This window comes from Bos grunniens, chromosome 27, assembly GCF_055505025.1.
Source record: "Bos grunniens cultivar Pamir isolate PY7600 chromosome 27, Bosgru_T2T1.0, whole genome shotgun sequence".
In the NCBI taxonomy this organism is placed as follows: Eukaryota; Metazoa; Chordata; class Mammalia; order Artiodactyla; family Bovidae; genus Bos; species Bos grunniens.
The window spans coordinates 35,953,877-35,967,608 of NC_141191.1; the positions used below are offsets into that span (position 1 = coordinate 35,953,877).

General features: G+C 37.3%; 1 protein-coding gene across 11 annotated transcripts in view; it reads left to right on the top strand.

Annotated features, from left to right (window-relative positions):
* The window catches only part of ADAM32 (ADAM metallopeptidase domain 32), a 180,539-nt gene that overhangs the window by 67,631 nt on the left and 99,176 nt on the right, over positions 1 to 13,732 (top strand). For all 11 annotated transcript variants that reach the window (XR_015156223.1, XR_015156224.1, XR_015156225.1 and 8 more), the window contains one exon: positions 7,604 to 7,740. Coding sequence is in view for 8 of the 11 variants with exons in the window: in XM_086380389.1 (XP_086236515.1) it covers positions 7,604 to 7,740 (137 nt within the window). In the remaining 3 variants the exon portion in view is untranslated. The remainder of the gene's footprint in view (positions 1 to 7,603; positions 7,741 to 13,732) is intronic.

The window sequence follows — 13,732 nt, forward strand, 5'->3', positions numbered from 1 at the left end:
TTTTCCAAATTTGCTGGCATATTGAGTGCAGCACTTTCATAGCATCATCTTTTAGGATTTGAAAAAGCTCAGCTGGCATTCTATCACCTTCACTAGCTTTGTTCGTAGTGATTCTTCTAAGGCTCACTTGACTTTGCATTCCAGGATGTCTAGGTGAGTGATCACACCATTGTGATTACCTGGGTTATGAAGATCTATTTTTGTACAGTTCTTCTGTGTATTCTTGCCACCTCTTCTTAATATCTTCTGCTTCTGTTAGGTCCATACCATTTCTGTCCTTTGTCAAGCCCATCTTTGCATGAAATGTTCCCTTGGTATCTCTAATTTTCTTGAAGAGATCTCTAGTCTTTCCCATTCTATTGTTTTCCTCTATATCTTTGCATTGATCACTGAGGAAGGCTTTCTTATCTCCCCTTGCTTCTCTTTGGAACTCTGCATTCAAATGGGTATATCTTTTCTTTTCTTCTTTGCCTTTACCTTCTCTTCTTTTCTTAGCTATTTGTAAGGCCTCCTCAGTCAAACATTTTGCCTTTTTGTCCTTCTTTTTCTTGGGGATGGTCTTGATCACTGCCTCCTGTACAATGTCACAAACCTCCGTCCATAGTTCTTCAGGCCCTCTGTTTATCAGATCTAATCCCCTGAATCTATTTCTCACTTCCACTGTATAATTGTAAGGGATTTGATTCAGGTCATACCTGAATGGTCTAGTGGTTTTCCCTAGTTTCTTCAGTTTAAGTCTGAATTTTGCAATAAGGAGTTCATGATCTAAGCCACAGTCACTCCTGGTCTTGTTTTTTCTGACTGTATAGAACTTTTCCATCTTCTGTTGGAAAGAGTATAATCAGTATGATTTTAATTTTGACCATCTGGTGATGTCCTTGTGTAGAGTCATCTCTTGTATTGTTGGAAGAGGGTGTTTGGTATGACCAGTATATTCTCTTGGCAAAACTCTGTTAGGCTTTGCCCTGCTTCATTTTGTACTCCAAAGCCAAACTTGCCTATTATCCAGGTATCTCTTGACTTCCTACTTTTACATTCCAGTCCCCTGTGACAAAAAGGACATCTTCTTTTTGGTGTTAGTTCTAGAAGGTCTTTTCGGGCTTCATAGAACTGTTCAGCTTTAGCTTCTTTGACATTAGTGGTTGGGACATAGACTTGGATTACTATGATATTGAATGGTTTGCTTTGGAAATGAACAGAGACCATTCTGTTGTTTTTGAGATTGCACACAAGTACTGCATTTAGGACTTTTTTGTTTACTCTGATGGCTACTCCATTTCTTCTGAAGGATTCTTTCTCACAGTAGTAGATGTAATGGTCATCTGAATTAAATTAGCCCTTTCTAGTCCATTTTAGTTCACTGATTCCTAAAATGTTGTTGCCCACTCTTGGCATCTCCTGTTTGACCACTTCCTTGATTTACCTTGATTCATGTACCTAACAGTCCAGGTTCCTATGCAATATTGTTTTTTATAGCATTGGACTTGACTCCATCACCAGTCACATCCACAACTGGGAGTTGTGTTTGCTTTGGCTCCATCTCTTCATTCTTTCCTGAGCTATTCCTATAGCTTGGTTTTTATCTTGGCGATTTTGTTTGGTTCCCTTTTATAGTTTCTAGTTCCTTGGTTCAGTAATGTGTGTTTCCATTGACAATCTTTCTTAATTCCTTCAGCATTTTTGTTAATTGCTCTTTGAACTTGGGTTCTGGTAGATTTGGGATGTCTGTTACATTGTTTTTTTCAGAAGATTTATCTTTTTTTAATTGGGAGTAGTTCTTCTGCCTTTTCCTTATAGTTCTCTGACTATTAATTTAAGAGAAACAGTTATCTACTCTGGTCTGAAGGTCTGTTTTTATGTAGAACTGAAAGCTGAGCACAGAAGAATTGATGCTTTTGAACTGTGGTGTTGGAGAAGACTCTTGAGAGTACGTTGGACTGCAAGGAGATCCAACCAGTCCATCCTAAAGGAAATCAGTTCTGGGTGTTCATTGGAAGGACTAATGTTGAGGCTGAAACTCCAATATTTTGGCCACCTGATGTGAAGAGCTGACTCATTTAAAAAGACCCTGATGTTGGGAAAGATTGAAGGCATGATGAGAAGGGGACGAGAGGATGAGATGGTTAGATGGCATCACGGACTCAATGGACATGAGTTTGGGTAAACTCCGGGAGTTGGTGATGGACAGGGAGGCCTGGCATGCTGTGGTTCATGGGGTTGCAAAGAGTCGGACACAACTGAGCTACTGAACTTAACTGAACTGACCCTTTATGTAAGATTGTGTAAGTCCAATAGTTTTGGTTCAAGGGCTGTTTTGATATGAATGCTTGACATGTCTTTCTCAGGGTGTGCTGGCCCTTGTCCCCTTGATAGGGGGTGTGCTTGTGGTGTGCTGACTGGAGCCTGCACTGGAGGTTGGGTGGAGCCTCTTCTTTGCTCTGTGGTTGTCACAGCCTTGTTGGGGACAGAATCTGCTCTTCAGTTATTGGAATGGAAGTTTCCAGATCCTTTTCTAAACTGTTGTGTGAGGTAGGACTGGAGCACTCCTACTGGGACAGGAGCTGCTGTGAACTCCTCCCCAGATGCTGTCCACCAAGATGTGTGATTGTGTGATGTTGCCCACCACTTGATGTGTGCGCCCACTAAGTTTTCTGATTGTGGCACCTGGACTCATCTCTGTCATGGGAGTACCAATAATTAGCTCAGATGTCCCTCAGGCTTGAATGCATTGTTCTTGTCCCAAAACTCACTGGTCTGAGTCCTTCCAAAGTTATACTCCTGTGCCTGATTTGGGAGCGTGGATAATCAGCTTAAATTTCAGGTCCCCCACCTCCATGTTTGGGTACTCTGGAACTTTGCAAAACCCTCGGTGGTGGAAACCATGCTTTGTTGTGAGCATGCTGACAAGAAAACTGCTATGGTGCACCTGTGACCCTTGTTTTGTGTGTTGACAATGGGACTCTTACGGTGGACTCCCACATCATTCTGTACACATTCCCAGTCATGACCCAGACTATACTCCAGGCCCTTCAAGCTATCTCTGTATAGCCAAACTGAATCCTTTCTCCAGACTGTCCATTGAAGCTTTGAGATTCAGAACTTGGCCACTTCACACTCATGAATATTTAGGCATGTGGGAAGCTTGCTGACATGCAAAGGCAGTCTGTGCTGTCTCTCTGTGCCCTGCTGGGGCGTAATCCACCTCCCACACTCTCCCTTGAGTCTCTGATGCTCCCTCTCTGTCCCACCAGACCTCCCAGGTGGTAAAGGAGATTTCTAGAATAAGGGAACCTTTCTTCTTTCACAGCTCCCTGCCTAGGGGCAGAGGTCCCGTTCCAGTTCCTCTTTTCCCTTGTCCCTTCCTCGTACTCCACTATCTAAGAATCCTTCTTGCAGATTTAGTTGAATGTGATCTTACGCCTGCTTTCAGTAGATTTTCTGTGAGATGTGTTCTGCATGTAGATGTATTTTTGATGTATTTGTGGGAGGAGGTAAGTTCCAGGTGCCTCTATTCTGTCATCTTCATCTCCTCCCACTCAGTAGCATTTTCAAACTTTATACTTTTACTTCTCTTCTTCTCCAGGGTCTTATTCTTTTTTAGTTATTAATTATAGTTTATATGCTTTTACATCTCTTTTTATATTATATATCCTATAATGTATTTTATTATAATTGTTTTAGTATATTTGTTTTTCCACTTTTAAACTAGAGTGAATTATGCACCATCATGATGCTATCACAGTATCTAATTCTGACTATACACCTGCCATTAACAGTGACATTTATGCTAATTTTCTCATGTTTTAATGATGTTAATTAGCATTATTTTACTTCAACTTCACTCCCTTTAGTATTTCTTGTAAGGCATCTCTAGTGATGATGAACTCCTTTAGCTTTTATTTGTTTTAGAATCATGATCTCTTCTTCATTTATGAAGCACAGCTTTGCTGGGCATAGAATTCTTAGTTGACAGTTTTTTCTTTTGATATTTTGAATATATAATCCTATTCTCTCCTCACCTGAAATATTTCTGTTGAGAAATATGCTCATAGTCTTATGGGAGTTCCCTTGTATATAACCTGATATCTTCTTTTTCTTTCAAAATTCTTTCTTTTTCTTTATTTTAATAATTTAATTGTAATGTGTCCTCATGTAGCCCTATTTGGGTTCAACCTATTCAGGATCCTTTGTGTGTTATGCACTTGGAAATCCATTTCTTTCCCAGTCTTGGAAAGTTTTCAGCCATTTTGCTTTAAATGTACTTTCTGTCCCTTCCTTTTCTCCTTTTCAAGTTCCTAAGATATGGATATTAGTGTGTGTGTGTGTGTGTTCGTCCCATAGTCGTGTAGGCTTTCTTCTCTCTTTTTTATTCTTTTTAAGGTTTTGCTCTTCTGACTGAATAATTTTAAATATTCTTGAATTCTAGATCACTGATTCTTTATTCTGCTTGTTCAAGCCTACTGTTGAAGCCCTAGGACATCTTTTTTTAAATTTTTATTTCTTCGTTGACCTTATTTTCTTCATTCACCATTTTCTAATTTCATTTAGTTATCTGTTTGCTTTTGTAGTTCACTAAAATTCTTTAAGAAGTTTATCCTGAATTATTTCTCTGACATATCTCCTTTCCTTTTGGGTCATTTATTTGCAGCATTTTTAGTTTAATTTTATTGTGTTACATTCACCTGATTTTTCTTACTTTCTTCATTCCTTACTTTTGTATCTGTGCATTTCAGTAATTGGTCTCCTCTTCCAGACTTTACAGGCTTATTTTGGCAGACAGTTCTTCCCTAGCCAGTTCAGTTGAGGTTTTTGGACATGTACTTGGGCAGACAGGTCCTATTTTGGGGCAAGAGCCACTGTCCAAGCTCTGAAGTCAAGGATGAGGGGTATTAACTGTCAGATAGGACTGCTGGCATGGTTCCCTGCCCAAATGAGGCAGTAGGATATACTCTGTGGTTGTCTAGATTCACTGATCAGCCTTCCTAAAAGGTAAGGAAAAAGAACTTTACTCAGCAGTAGCTGCGGAATGAATTAGCTTCCCTGCCCTGACAAGGCAGCAGAGTAGGCCCTATGACTTGCATGCCTCATTATTTGTGGACACACGTTAGGCAGACTGTACCCTTAATTCCTTGGCCACATGGGACCACTGGGTTTTGTTCTAAAGATGGGGAAAACCGTGAGCTGTGCTCTCTGTTCAAGTGCCACTGTAAGCAGGATTGTTGGATAGATGGCACAGCTTCCTGTGTGCTCTGGCTAAATTCATTGGTTGGGCTTTCTGAAGGCTATATTTAGCAATGGCAGGGCTATGAGTTTGTTTCCTTGCCCAGGTGGAATTGGAGAATCAGCTTAGCTCTTTGTGGGGTCAACCCAAGCTATCTGTTACTCCAGGTTTCCTGGCCAGACAGTGCCACTGGCTTTTCCCTGTGAACAATCAACTCTGCCTGCTATACTGTCTGTTCAAGTGTTGCTGCACTATGCAGCTACCAGGTATTTTAATGAGGCTTCTGGTTAGGGGTGCTGCTGCTGCTGCTAAGTCACTTCAGTCGTGTCCAACTCTGTGCGACCCCATAGACGGCAGCCTACCAGGCTCCCCCGTCCCTGGGATTCTCCAGGCAAGAATACTGGAGTGGGTTGCCATTTCCTTCTCCAATGCATGAAAGCAAAAAGTGAAAGTGAAGTCGCTCAGTCGTGTCCGACCCTTCGAGACCCCATGGTCTGCAGCCTACCAGGCTCCTCCGTCCATGGGATTTTCCAGGCAAGAGTCCTGGAGTGGGGTGCCATTGCCTTCTCCATACCAGTCATTAGGCAAGGCTATAAACAGCTATGCTGACTGGTAGAGGGTCCAGGGATAGCAAGGCTTTTCATTTGAGGACTCAAATCAGGCAGATCTGCACCTCATTGACTTCCCTGGTCATACACTTCCACTGTCCTGGCTCTGCGGATCTACCAGTTGGGACCTACAGTTGCTGTGGATGGGAATTTGGCTTGCCAAGGTCTAAGCATGATTGTTGCAACCCTCACCCCTACCCCATCTTCTCTGTCATGATCAGATTTACAGTGGTCAAATCCCACTCATCCTTTGTGGTCCTCATGGGGCAAGACCAGAGTAGGGCTCCCAGAAGTGACCCCCAGTACTGGGGGATCTAGATGTCTACTCTGTACTCTTTTCCCACTTTGGGCACCATAGCCTGGGAAGACCTCTCAGTGTTGTGCTGCATCAATGTTGGGGAGGGGTAGTGCATTCATGTATAACTGCTCCTGCTAATCTTCTTATGAGATCTGTCTTGATCTCTGGTGCCGGTGTTACTTCAGCCTCACTTCCATGTTCTGGGATTTTCTCAGTGGTGTCTTGTCCATAAATAGTTGCAGTTGTTCTTGTGACAGGGAGTAAAGTTGGGAAAGACCTATGTTGTCATCTTGTTAATATCACTCCTGTTGTAATTTAATTCTGATTAGGGACCTGGAAATAAGCAAGGGTAATGAGACAAAAGTTCCAGGTATTGTCATTTAAAAGTGTCATTTTTAAAATTTAGGGACTTTTTCATTGTGTATAGGGAAGCTTACCCTACTGGCAAGAGAAGTCCAGTGATATTTGTCCATGACACTCTAGTTCCCATTTCAAGTTTCAGATTCTGACTCCTGCATCAAATCTGGGAAGTTTGATAATTAAATTGGTGCTATAACCCTATAGTACTTATAACTAGGCCCTGAGCTTGGTCCTCAAATCAATAACTAGAGGAGATGATGAGTCACTATTGTGCTGCTGTAGAGGCTTTATGATTGCCTATTTACATTCTCAGTTGCTCATTTATAGTTTTTCCTTTCTGTTTCATAATGTGCTTCCTCTAGCACTTCCATAAGAAGCCAGTTGACCCCACAATATTTATTATAGCTTGTTTTTGTAAGAGTGAAGTGCCTTGATGAGCCTCACATCTTGGCCTCTACTTGCACCTTATCTTATGCCACATTTGGCAATAATTTGAGAAATTATGATGTCATTACATATCGTGAATTACCATTGTCCTATTTCTCCTTGTTAGGGAAGATAAGATATTTGTGCATTTGTTATATTTGTGACAGCCTAATCATAAGAAAGCTTTCTTGAGGATCTATTTTCCGTAGTTTCTCCTGATACTAGTTACTGTATCTTTGAGAATATTGGCTGGAAGCACATAGTGTACTTACAACTGAGTAATTTGATTGTGTGGCCACTTTGTGAGCTGGTAAGTGGAGTATCATATGGACTATCCTGAATGAACATGATAGCTGGTCTAAGAAATTAAATTAGGCAAATGGAAGATCATGGTCCATATAGCCAAAAATCTGATGTAAAAATACCACATTTATGTAGTTATGACAATTATTTAAGGGTTATCTTAGGCATTCAATTGTTAAATAATGGCAAAACTAGACATAGGTTCATATGCATATATCTCAATAAAATTTTATAAGAACTTCAGGTTCTTAGTTGTCTAAGGAACTGTATTTCCATATTCTTAAGTATTTGATAAAACAATAAAATGATTTTAATTAGAAAAATACTATTTTTTACCACCTTTCAGTGAAGTGTCTTTTATTTGAATTTTCTTTGTTGTTGATGTAGTATCCCAAGGAGATGACTTTGGAGGCAGTTTCAGTTATTGTCACCCAGATGCTGGGACTCAGTCTGGGAATATCATATGATGACCCAAAGAAATGTCGATGTTCAGGAGCCATCTGCATAATGAGTACAAAAGCCGTGTAAGTTTTTCCAAAAATAAATTTTACTTGTTGAATTTATCAATAATTTGTTTAAATAATTCAAGTGAAAATTTTTAGTATTTGCTTATAGTGCAAATTAACTATATAAATGGACCAAGTATCACAAAATCAAAATATGAAATTTTAAGCCTAAGAGTAGTTTGGGGGAAGGTTAGTATTAAGAACAAAATAACAAATCCAGTCTGCAAGATACATTACCAAAGGAATTTCCCATAGACTGTGTATTTTATGAAATCAATTAGGATCTTTAAAAATATACTGTAGCTCAAAACAAGTGACCTTTGCTTTTCGAGTATATTAATATTCTGGGGAAACTTCAATCTAAATTATATAACATTTGTGTGACTTTGGATAAATTACTAGACCATGCTTAGATTTATTTTTCTGATCTTTAAAATGGAAATGATTATGCCTTTTGTTTTGTTTTCCAGCGTGATATAAGAATGAAATGAGAAAATAAAATGGGAAAGTATTTTTTAAATTGTAAATTTTCACAAGTATGTGATGGATTAGTTACAGGGATTTATAAATTTGCCAGTGTTTCTTACATGGTATATCATACAAGGACTATAGCAGGTGTCATTAGTATTCTAAAGTTTTTCATTTGTAAAAAGGGTCTGTGCTAAGTATGACCTATTCATAACTGAAGAACAACCAAAAGTCAAAGGTGAAAACAAGCCATTACTGTTCGAAAACATACTCTTTTTATAGTTCTGAGCACCACATAAGGCTAGTTCTTACATTCTAAAAATGGCTCAAATACATACATATTGTTATATACAGACATATTACATTATAAACTAGTTCTATGTGTGTTATATGTAAAAATAATATTTATATGTATAAAGTATTTAATTTTATTAAATTTCAATGTATAAATTATAATACTGTTTATTGAATCAAATATAAGATTTATATAACTGTATAAACAATATGAGCATTGCCATCTTGGGCCTGTTGTCCATTTGGCCAACTATTTTCAAGTATGCTTATGACAAGATGCTTTGTGTAGCTCACCAGAGTCTGGTATTAATGATAATAAAAATAACAAATATTTACATTGTACTTGCTGTGTGCTAGAGGCTATTTCAAACACTGTACATATGTTGTGTCATTTGGTTTTCACAGCATCTCCTTAGGGCAGGTCCTAATATTCTCACCTTTACAGATGAGAAACTGAATTATAAAAAGGATAACTATCTGTGGTCAGATAGTTGGTTGTGGCGGTCCAGAGTTTTTTTTATTTTTTTATTTTTATTTTATTTTATTTTATTTTTTTTTCAATTTTAATTTAAAAAAATTATACATGTGTTCCCCATCCTGAACCCTCCTCCCTCCTCCCTCCCCATACCATCCCTCTGGGTCGTCCCAGTGCACCAGCCCCAAGCATCCAGCATCGTGCATTGAACCTGGACTGGCATCTCGTTTCATACATGACATTTCACATGTTTCAATGCCATTCTCCCAAATCTTCCCACCCTCTCCCTCTCCCACAGAGTCCATAAGCCTGTTCTGTACATCAGTGTCTCTTTTGCTGTCTCGTATACAGGGTTATCGTTACCATCTTTCTAAATTCCATATATATACGTTAGTATACTGTATTGGTGTTTGTCCTTCTGGCTTACTTCACTCTGTATAATAGGCTCCAGTTTCATCCACCGCATTAGAACTGATTCAAATGTATTCTTTTTAATGGCTGAGTAATACTCCATTGTGTATATGTACCACAGCTTTCTTAACCATTCATCTGCTGATGGACATCTAGGTTGTTTCCATGTTCTGGCTATTATAAACAGTGCTGCGATGAACACTGGGGTACACGTGTCTCTTTCCCTTCTGGTTTCCTCAGTGTGTATGCCCAGCAGTGGGATTGCTGGATCATAAGGCAGTTCTATTTCCAGTTTTTTAAGGAATCTCCACACTGTTCTCCATAGTGGCTGTACTAGTTTGCATTTCCACCAACAGTGTAAGAGGGTTCCCTTTTCTCCACACCCTCTCCAGCATTTATTATTTGTAGACTTTTGGATCGCAGCCATTCTGACTGGTGTGAAATGGTATCTCATAGTGGTTTTGATTTGCGTTTCTCTGATAATGAGTGATGTTGAGCATCTTTTCATGTGTTTGTTAGCCATCTGTATGTCTTCTTTGGAGAAATGTCTATTTAGATCTTTGGCCCATTTTTTGATTGGGTCATTTATTTTTCTAGAGTTGAGCTGTAGGAGTTGCTTGTATATTTTTGAGATTAGTTGTTTGTTGGTTGCTTCATTTGCTATTATTTTCTCCCATTCTGAAGGCTGTCTTTTCACCTTGCTAATAGTTTCCTTTGATGTGCAGAAGCTCTTAAGTTTAATTAGGTCCCATTTGTTTATTTTTGCTTTTATTTCCAATATTCTGGGAGGTGGGTCATAGAGGATCCTGCTGTGATGTATGTCAGAGAGTGTTTTGCCTATGTTCTCCTCTAGGAGTTTTATAGTTTCTGGTCTTACGTTGAGATCTTTAATCCATTTTGAGTTTATTTTTGTATATGGTGTTAGAAAGTGTTCTAGTTTCATTCTTTTACAAGTGGTTGACCAGATTTCCCAGCACCACTTGTTAAAGAGATTGTCTTTAATCCATTGTATATTCTTGCCTCCTTTGTCAAAGATAAGGTGTCCATATGTGCGTGGATTTATCTCTGGGCTTTCTATTTTGTTCCATTGATCTATATTTCTGTCTTTGTGCCAGTACCATACTGTCTTGATAACTGTGGCTTTGTAGTAGAGCCTGAAGTCAGGTAGGTTGATTCCTCCAGTTCCATTTTTCTTTCTCAAGATCGCTTTGGCTATTCGAGGTTTTTTGTATTTCCATACAAATTGTGAAATTATTTGTTCTAGCTCTGTGAAGAATACTGTTGGTAGCTTGATAGGGATTGCATTGAATCTATAAATTGCTTTGGGTAGTATACTCATTTTCACTATATTGATTCTTCCAATCCATGAACATGGTATATTTCTCCATCTATTTGTGTCCTCTTTGATTTCTTTCACCAGTGTTTTATAGTTTTCTATATATAGGTCTTTAGTTTCTTTAGGTAGATATATTCCTAAGTATTTTATTCTTTTCGTTGCAATGGTGAATGGAATTGTTTCCTTAATTTCTCTTTCTGTTTTCTCATTATTAGTGTATAGGAATGCAAGGGATTTCTGTGTGTTGATTTTATATCCTGCAACTTTACTATAATCATTGATTAGTTCTAGTAATTTTCTGGTGGAGTCTTTAGGGTTTTCTATGTAGAGGATCATGTCATCTGCAAATAGTGAGAGTTTTACTTCTTCTTTTCCAATTTGGATTCCTTTTATTTCTTTTCTGCTCTGATTGCTGTGGCCAAAACTTCCAAAACTATGTTGAATAGTATTGGTGAAAGTGGGCACCCTTGTCTTGTTCCTGACTTTAGAGGAAATGCTTTCAATTTTTCACCATTGAGGATAATGTTTGCTGTGGGTTTGTCATATATAGCTTTTATTATGTTGAGGTATGTTCCTTCTATTCCTGCTTTCTGGAGAGTTTTTATCATAAATGGGTGTTGAATTTTGTCAAAGGCTTTCTCTGCATCTATTGAGATAATCATATGGTTTTTGTTTTTCAATTTGTTAATGTGGTGTATTACATTGATTGATTTGCGGATATTGAAGAATCCTTGCATACCTGGGATAAAGCCCACTTGGTCATGGTGTATGATCTTTTTAATGTGTTGTTGGATTCTGATTGCTAGAATTTTGTTTAGGATTTTTACATCTATGTTCATCAGTGATATTGGCCTGTAGTTTTCTTTTTTTGTGGGATCTTTGTCAGGTTTTGGTATTAGGGTGATGGTGGCCTCATAGAATGAGTTTGGAAGTTTACCTTCCTCTGCAATTTTCTGGAAGAGTTTGAGCAGGATAGGTGTTAGCTCTTCTCTAAATTTTTGGTAGAATTCCGCTGTGAAGCCGTCTGGACCTGGGCTTTTGTTTGCTGGAAGATTTTTGATTACAGTTTCAATTTCCGTGCTTGTGATGGGTCTGTTAAGGTTTTCTATTTCTTCCTGGTCGAGTTTTGGAAAGTTGTACTTTTCTAAGAATTTGTCCATTTCTTCCTCGTTGTCCATTTTATTGGCATATAATTGTTGATAATAGTCTCTTATGATCCTTTGTATTTCTGTGTTGTCTGTTGTGATCTCTCCATTTTCGTTTCTAATTTTATTGATTTGATTTTTCTCCCTTTGTTTCTTGATGAGTCTGGCTAATGGTTTATCAATTTTATTTATCCTTTCAAAGAACCAGCTTTTGGCTTTGTTGATTTTTGCTATGGTCTCTTTTGTTTCTTTTGCATTTATTTCTGCTCTAATTTTTAAGATTTCTTTCCTTCTACTAACCCTGGGGTTCTTCATTTCTTCCTTTTCTAGTTGCTTTAGGTGTAGAGTTAGGTTATTTATTTGACTTTTTTCTTGTTTCTTGAGGTGTACCTGTATTGCTATGAACTTTCCCCTTAGGACTGCTTTTACTGTGTCCCACAGGTTTTGGGTTGTTGTGTTTTCATTTTCATTAGTTTCTATGCAAATTTTGATTTCTTTTTTGATTTCTTCTGTGATTTGTTGGTTATTCAGCAGGGTGTTGTTCATCCTCCATATGTTGGAATTTTTAATCGTTTTTCTCCTGTAATTGAGATCTAATCTTACTGCATTGTGGTCAGAAAAGATGCTTGGAATGATTTCTATTTTTTTGAATTTACCAAGGCTAGCTTTATGGCCCAGGTTGTGGTCTATCCTGGAGAAGGTTCCATGTGCGCTTGAGAAAAAGGTGAAGTTCATTGTTTTGGGATGAAATGTCCTATAGATATCAATTAGGTCTAACTGGTCTATTGTATCGTTTAAAGTTTGTGTTTCCTTGTTAATTTTCTGTTTAGTTGATCTATCCATAGTTGTGAGTGGGGTATTAAAGTCTCCCACTATTATTGTGTTATTGTTAATTTCTCCTTTCGTACTTGTTAGCATTTGTCTTACATACTGTGGTGCTCCTGTGTTGGGTGCATATATATTTATAATTGTTATATTTATATATTTATATTTATATATATATTTATATATTTATATATAAATATATAATATAATATATTTATATATAAATATATATATGCATATATATTTATAATCTTCTTCTTGGATTGATCCTTTGATCATTATGTAGTGACCTTCTTTGTCTCTTTTCACAGCCTTTGTTTTAAAGTCTATTTTATATATATATATGTAGTGACCTTCTTTGTCTCTTTTCACAGCCTTTGTTTTAAAGTCTATTTTATATATATATATAAATAAATATATAAATATATATTATATTTATTATATATATATTTATATATAAATATATATATGCATATATATTTATAATCTTCTTCTTGGATTGATCCTTTGATCATTATGTAGTGACCTTCTTTGTCTCTTTTCACAGCCTTTGTTTTAAAGTCTATTTTATATATATATATGTAGTGACCTTCTTTGTCTCTTTTCACAGCCTTTGTTTTAAAGTCTATTTTATATATATATATATATAAATATATAAATATATATTATATTTATTATATATATATTTATATATAAATATATATATGCATATATATTTATAATCTTCTTCTTGGATTGATCCTTTGATCATTATGTAGTGACCTTCTTTGTCTCTTTTCACAGCCTTTGTTTTAAAGTCTATTTTATCTGATATGAGTATTGCTACTCCTGCTTTCTTTTGGTCCCTATTTGCATGGAAAATCTTTTTCCAGCCCTTCACTTTCAGTCTGTATGTGTCCCCTGTTTTGAGGTAGGTCTCCTGTAGACAACATATGTAGGGGTCTTGTTTTTGTATCCATTCAGCCAGTCTTTGTCTTTTGGTTGGGGCATTCAACCCATTTACGTTTAAGGTAATTACTGATAAGTATGATCCCGTTGCCATTTACTTTATTGTTT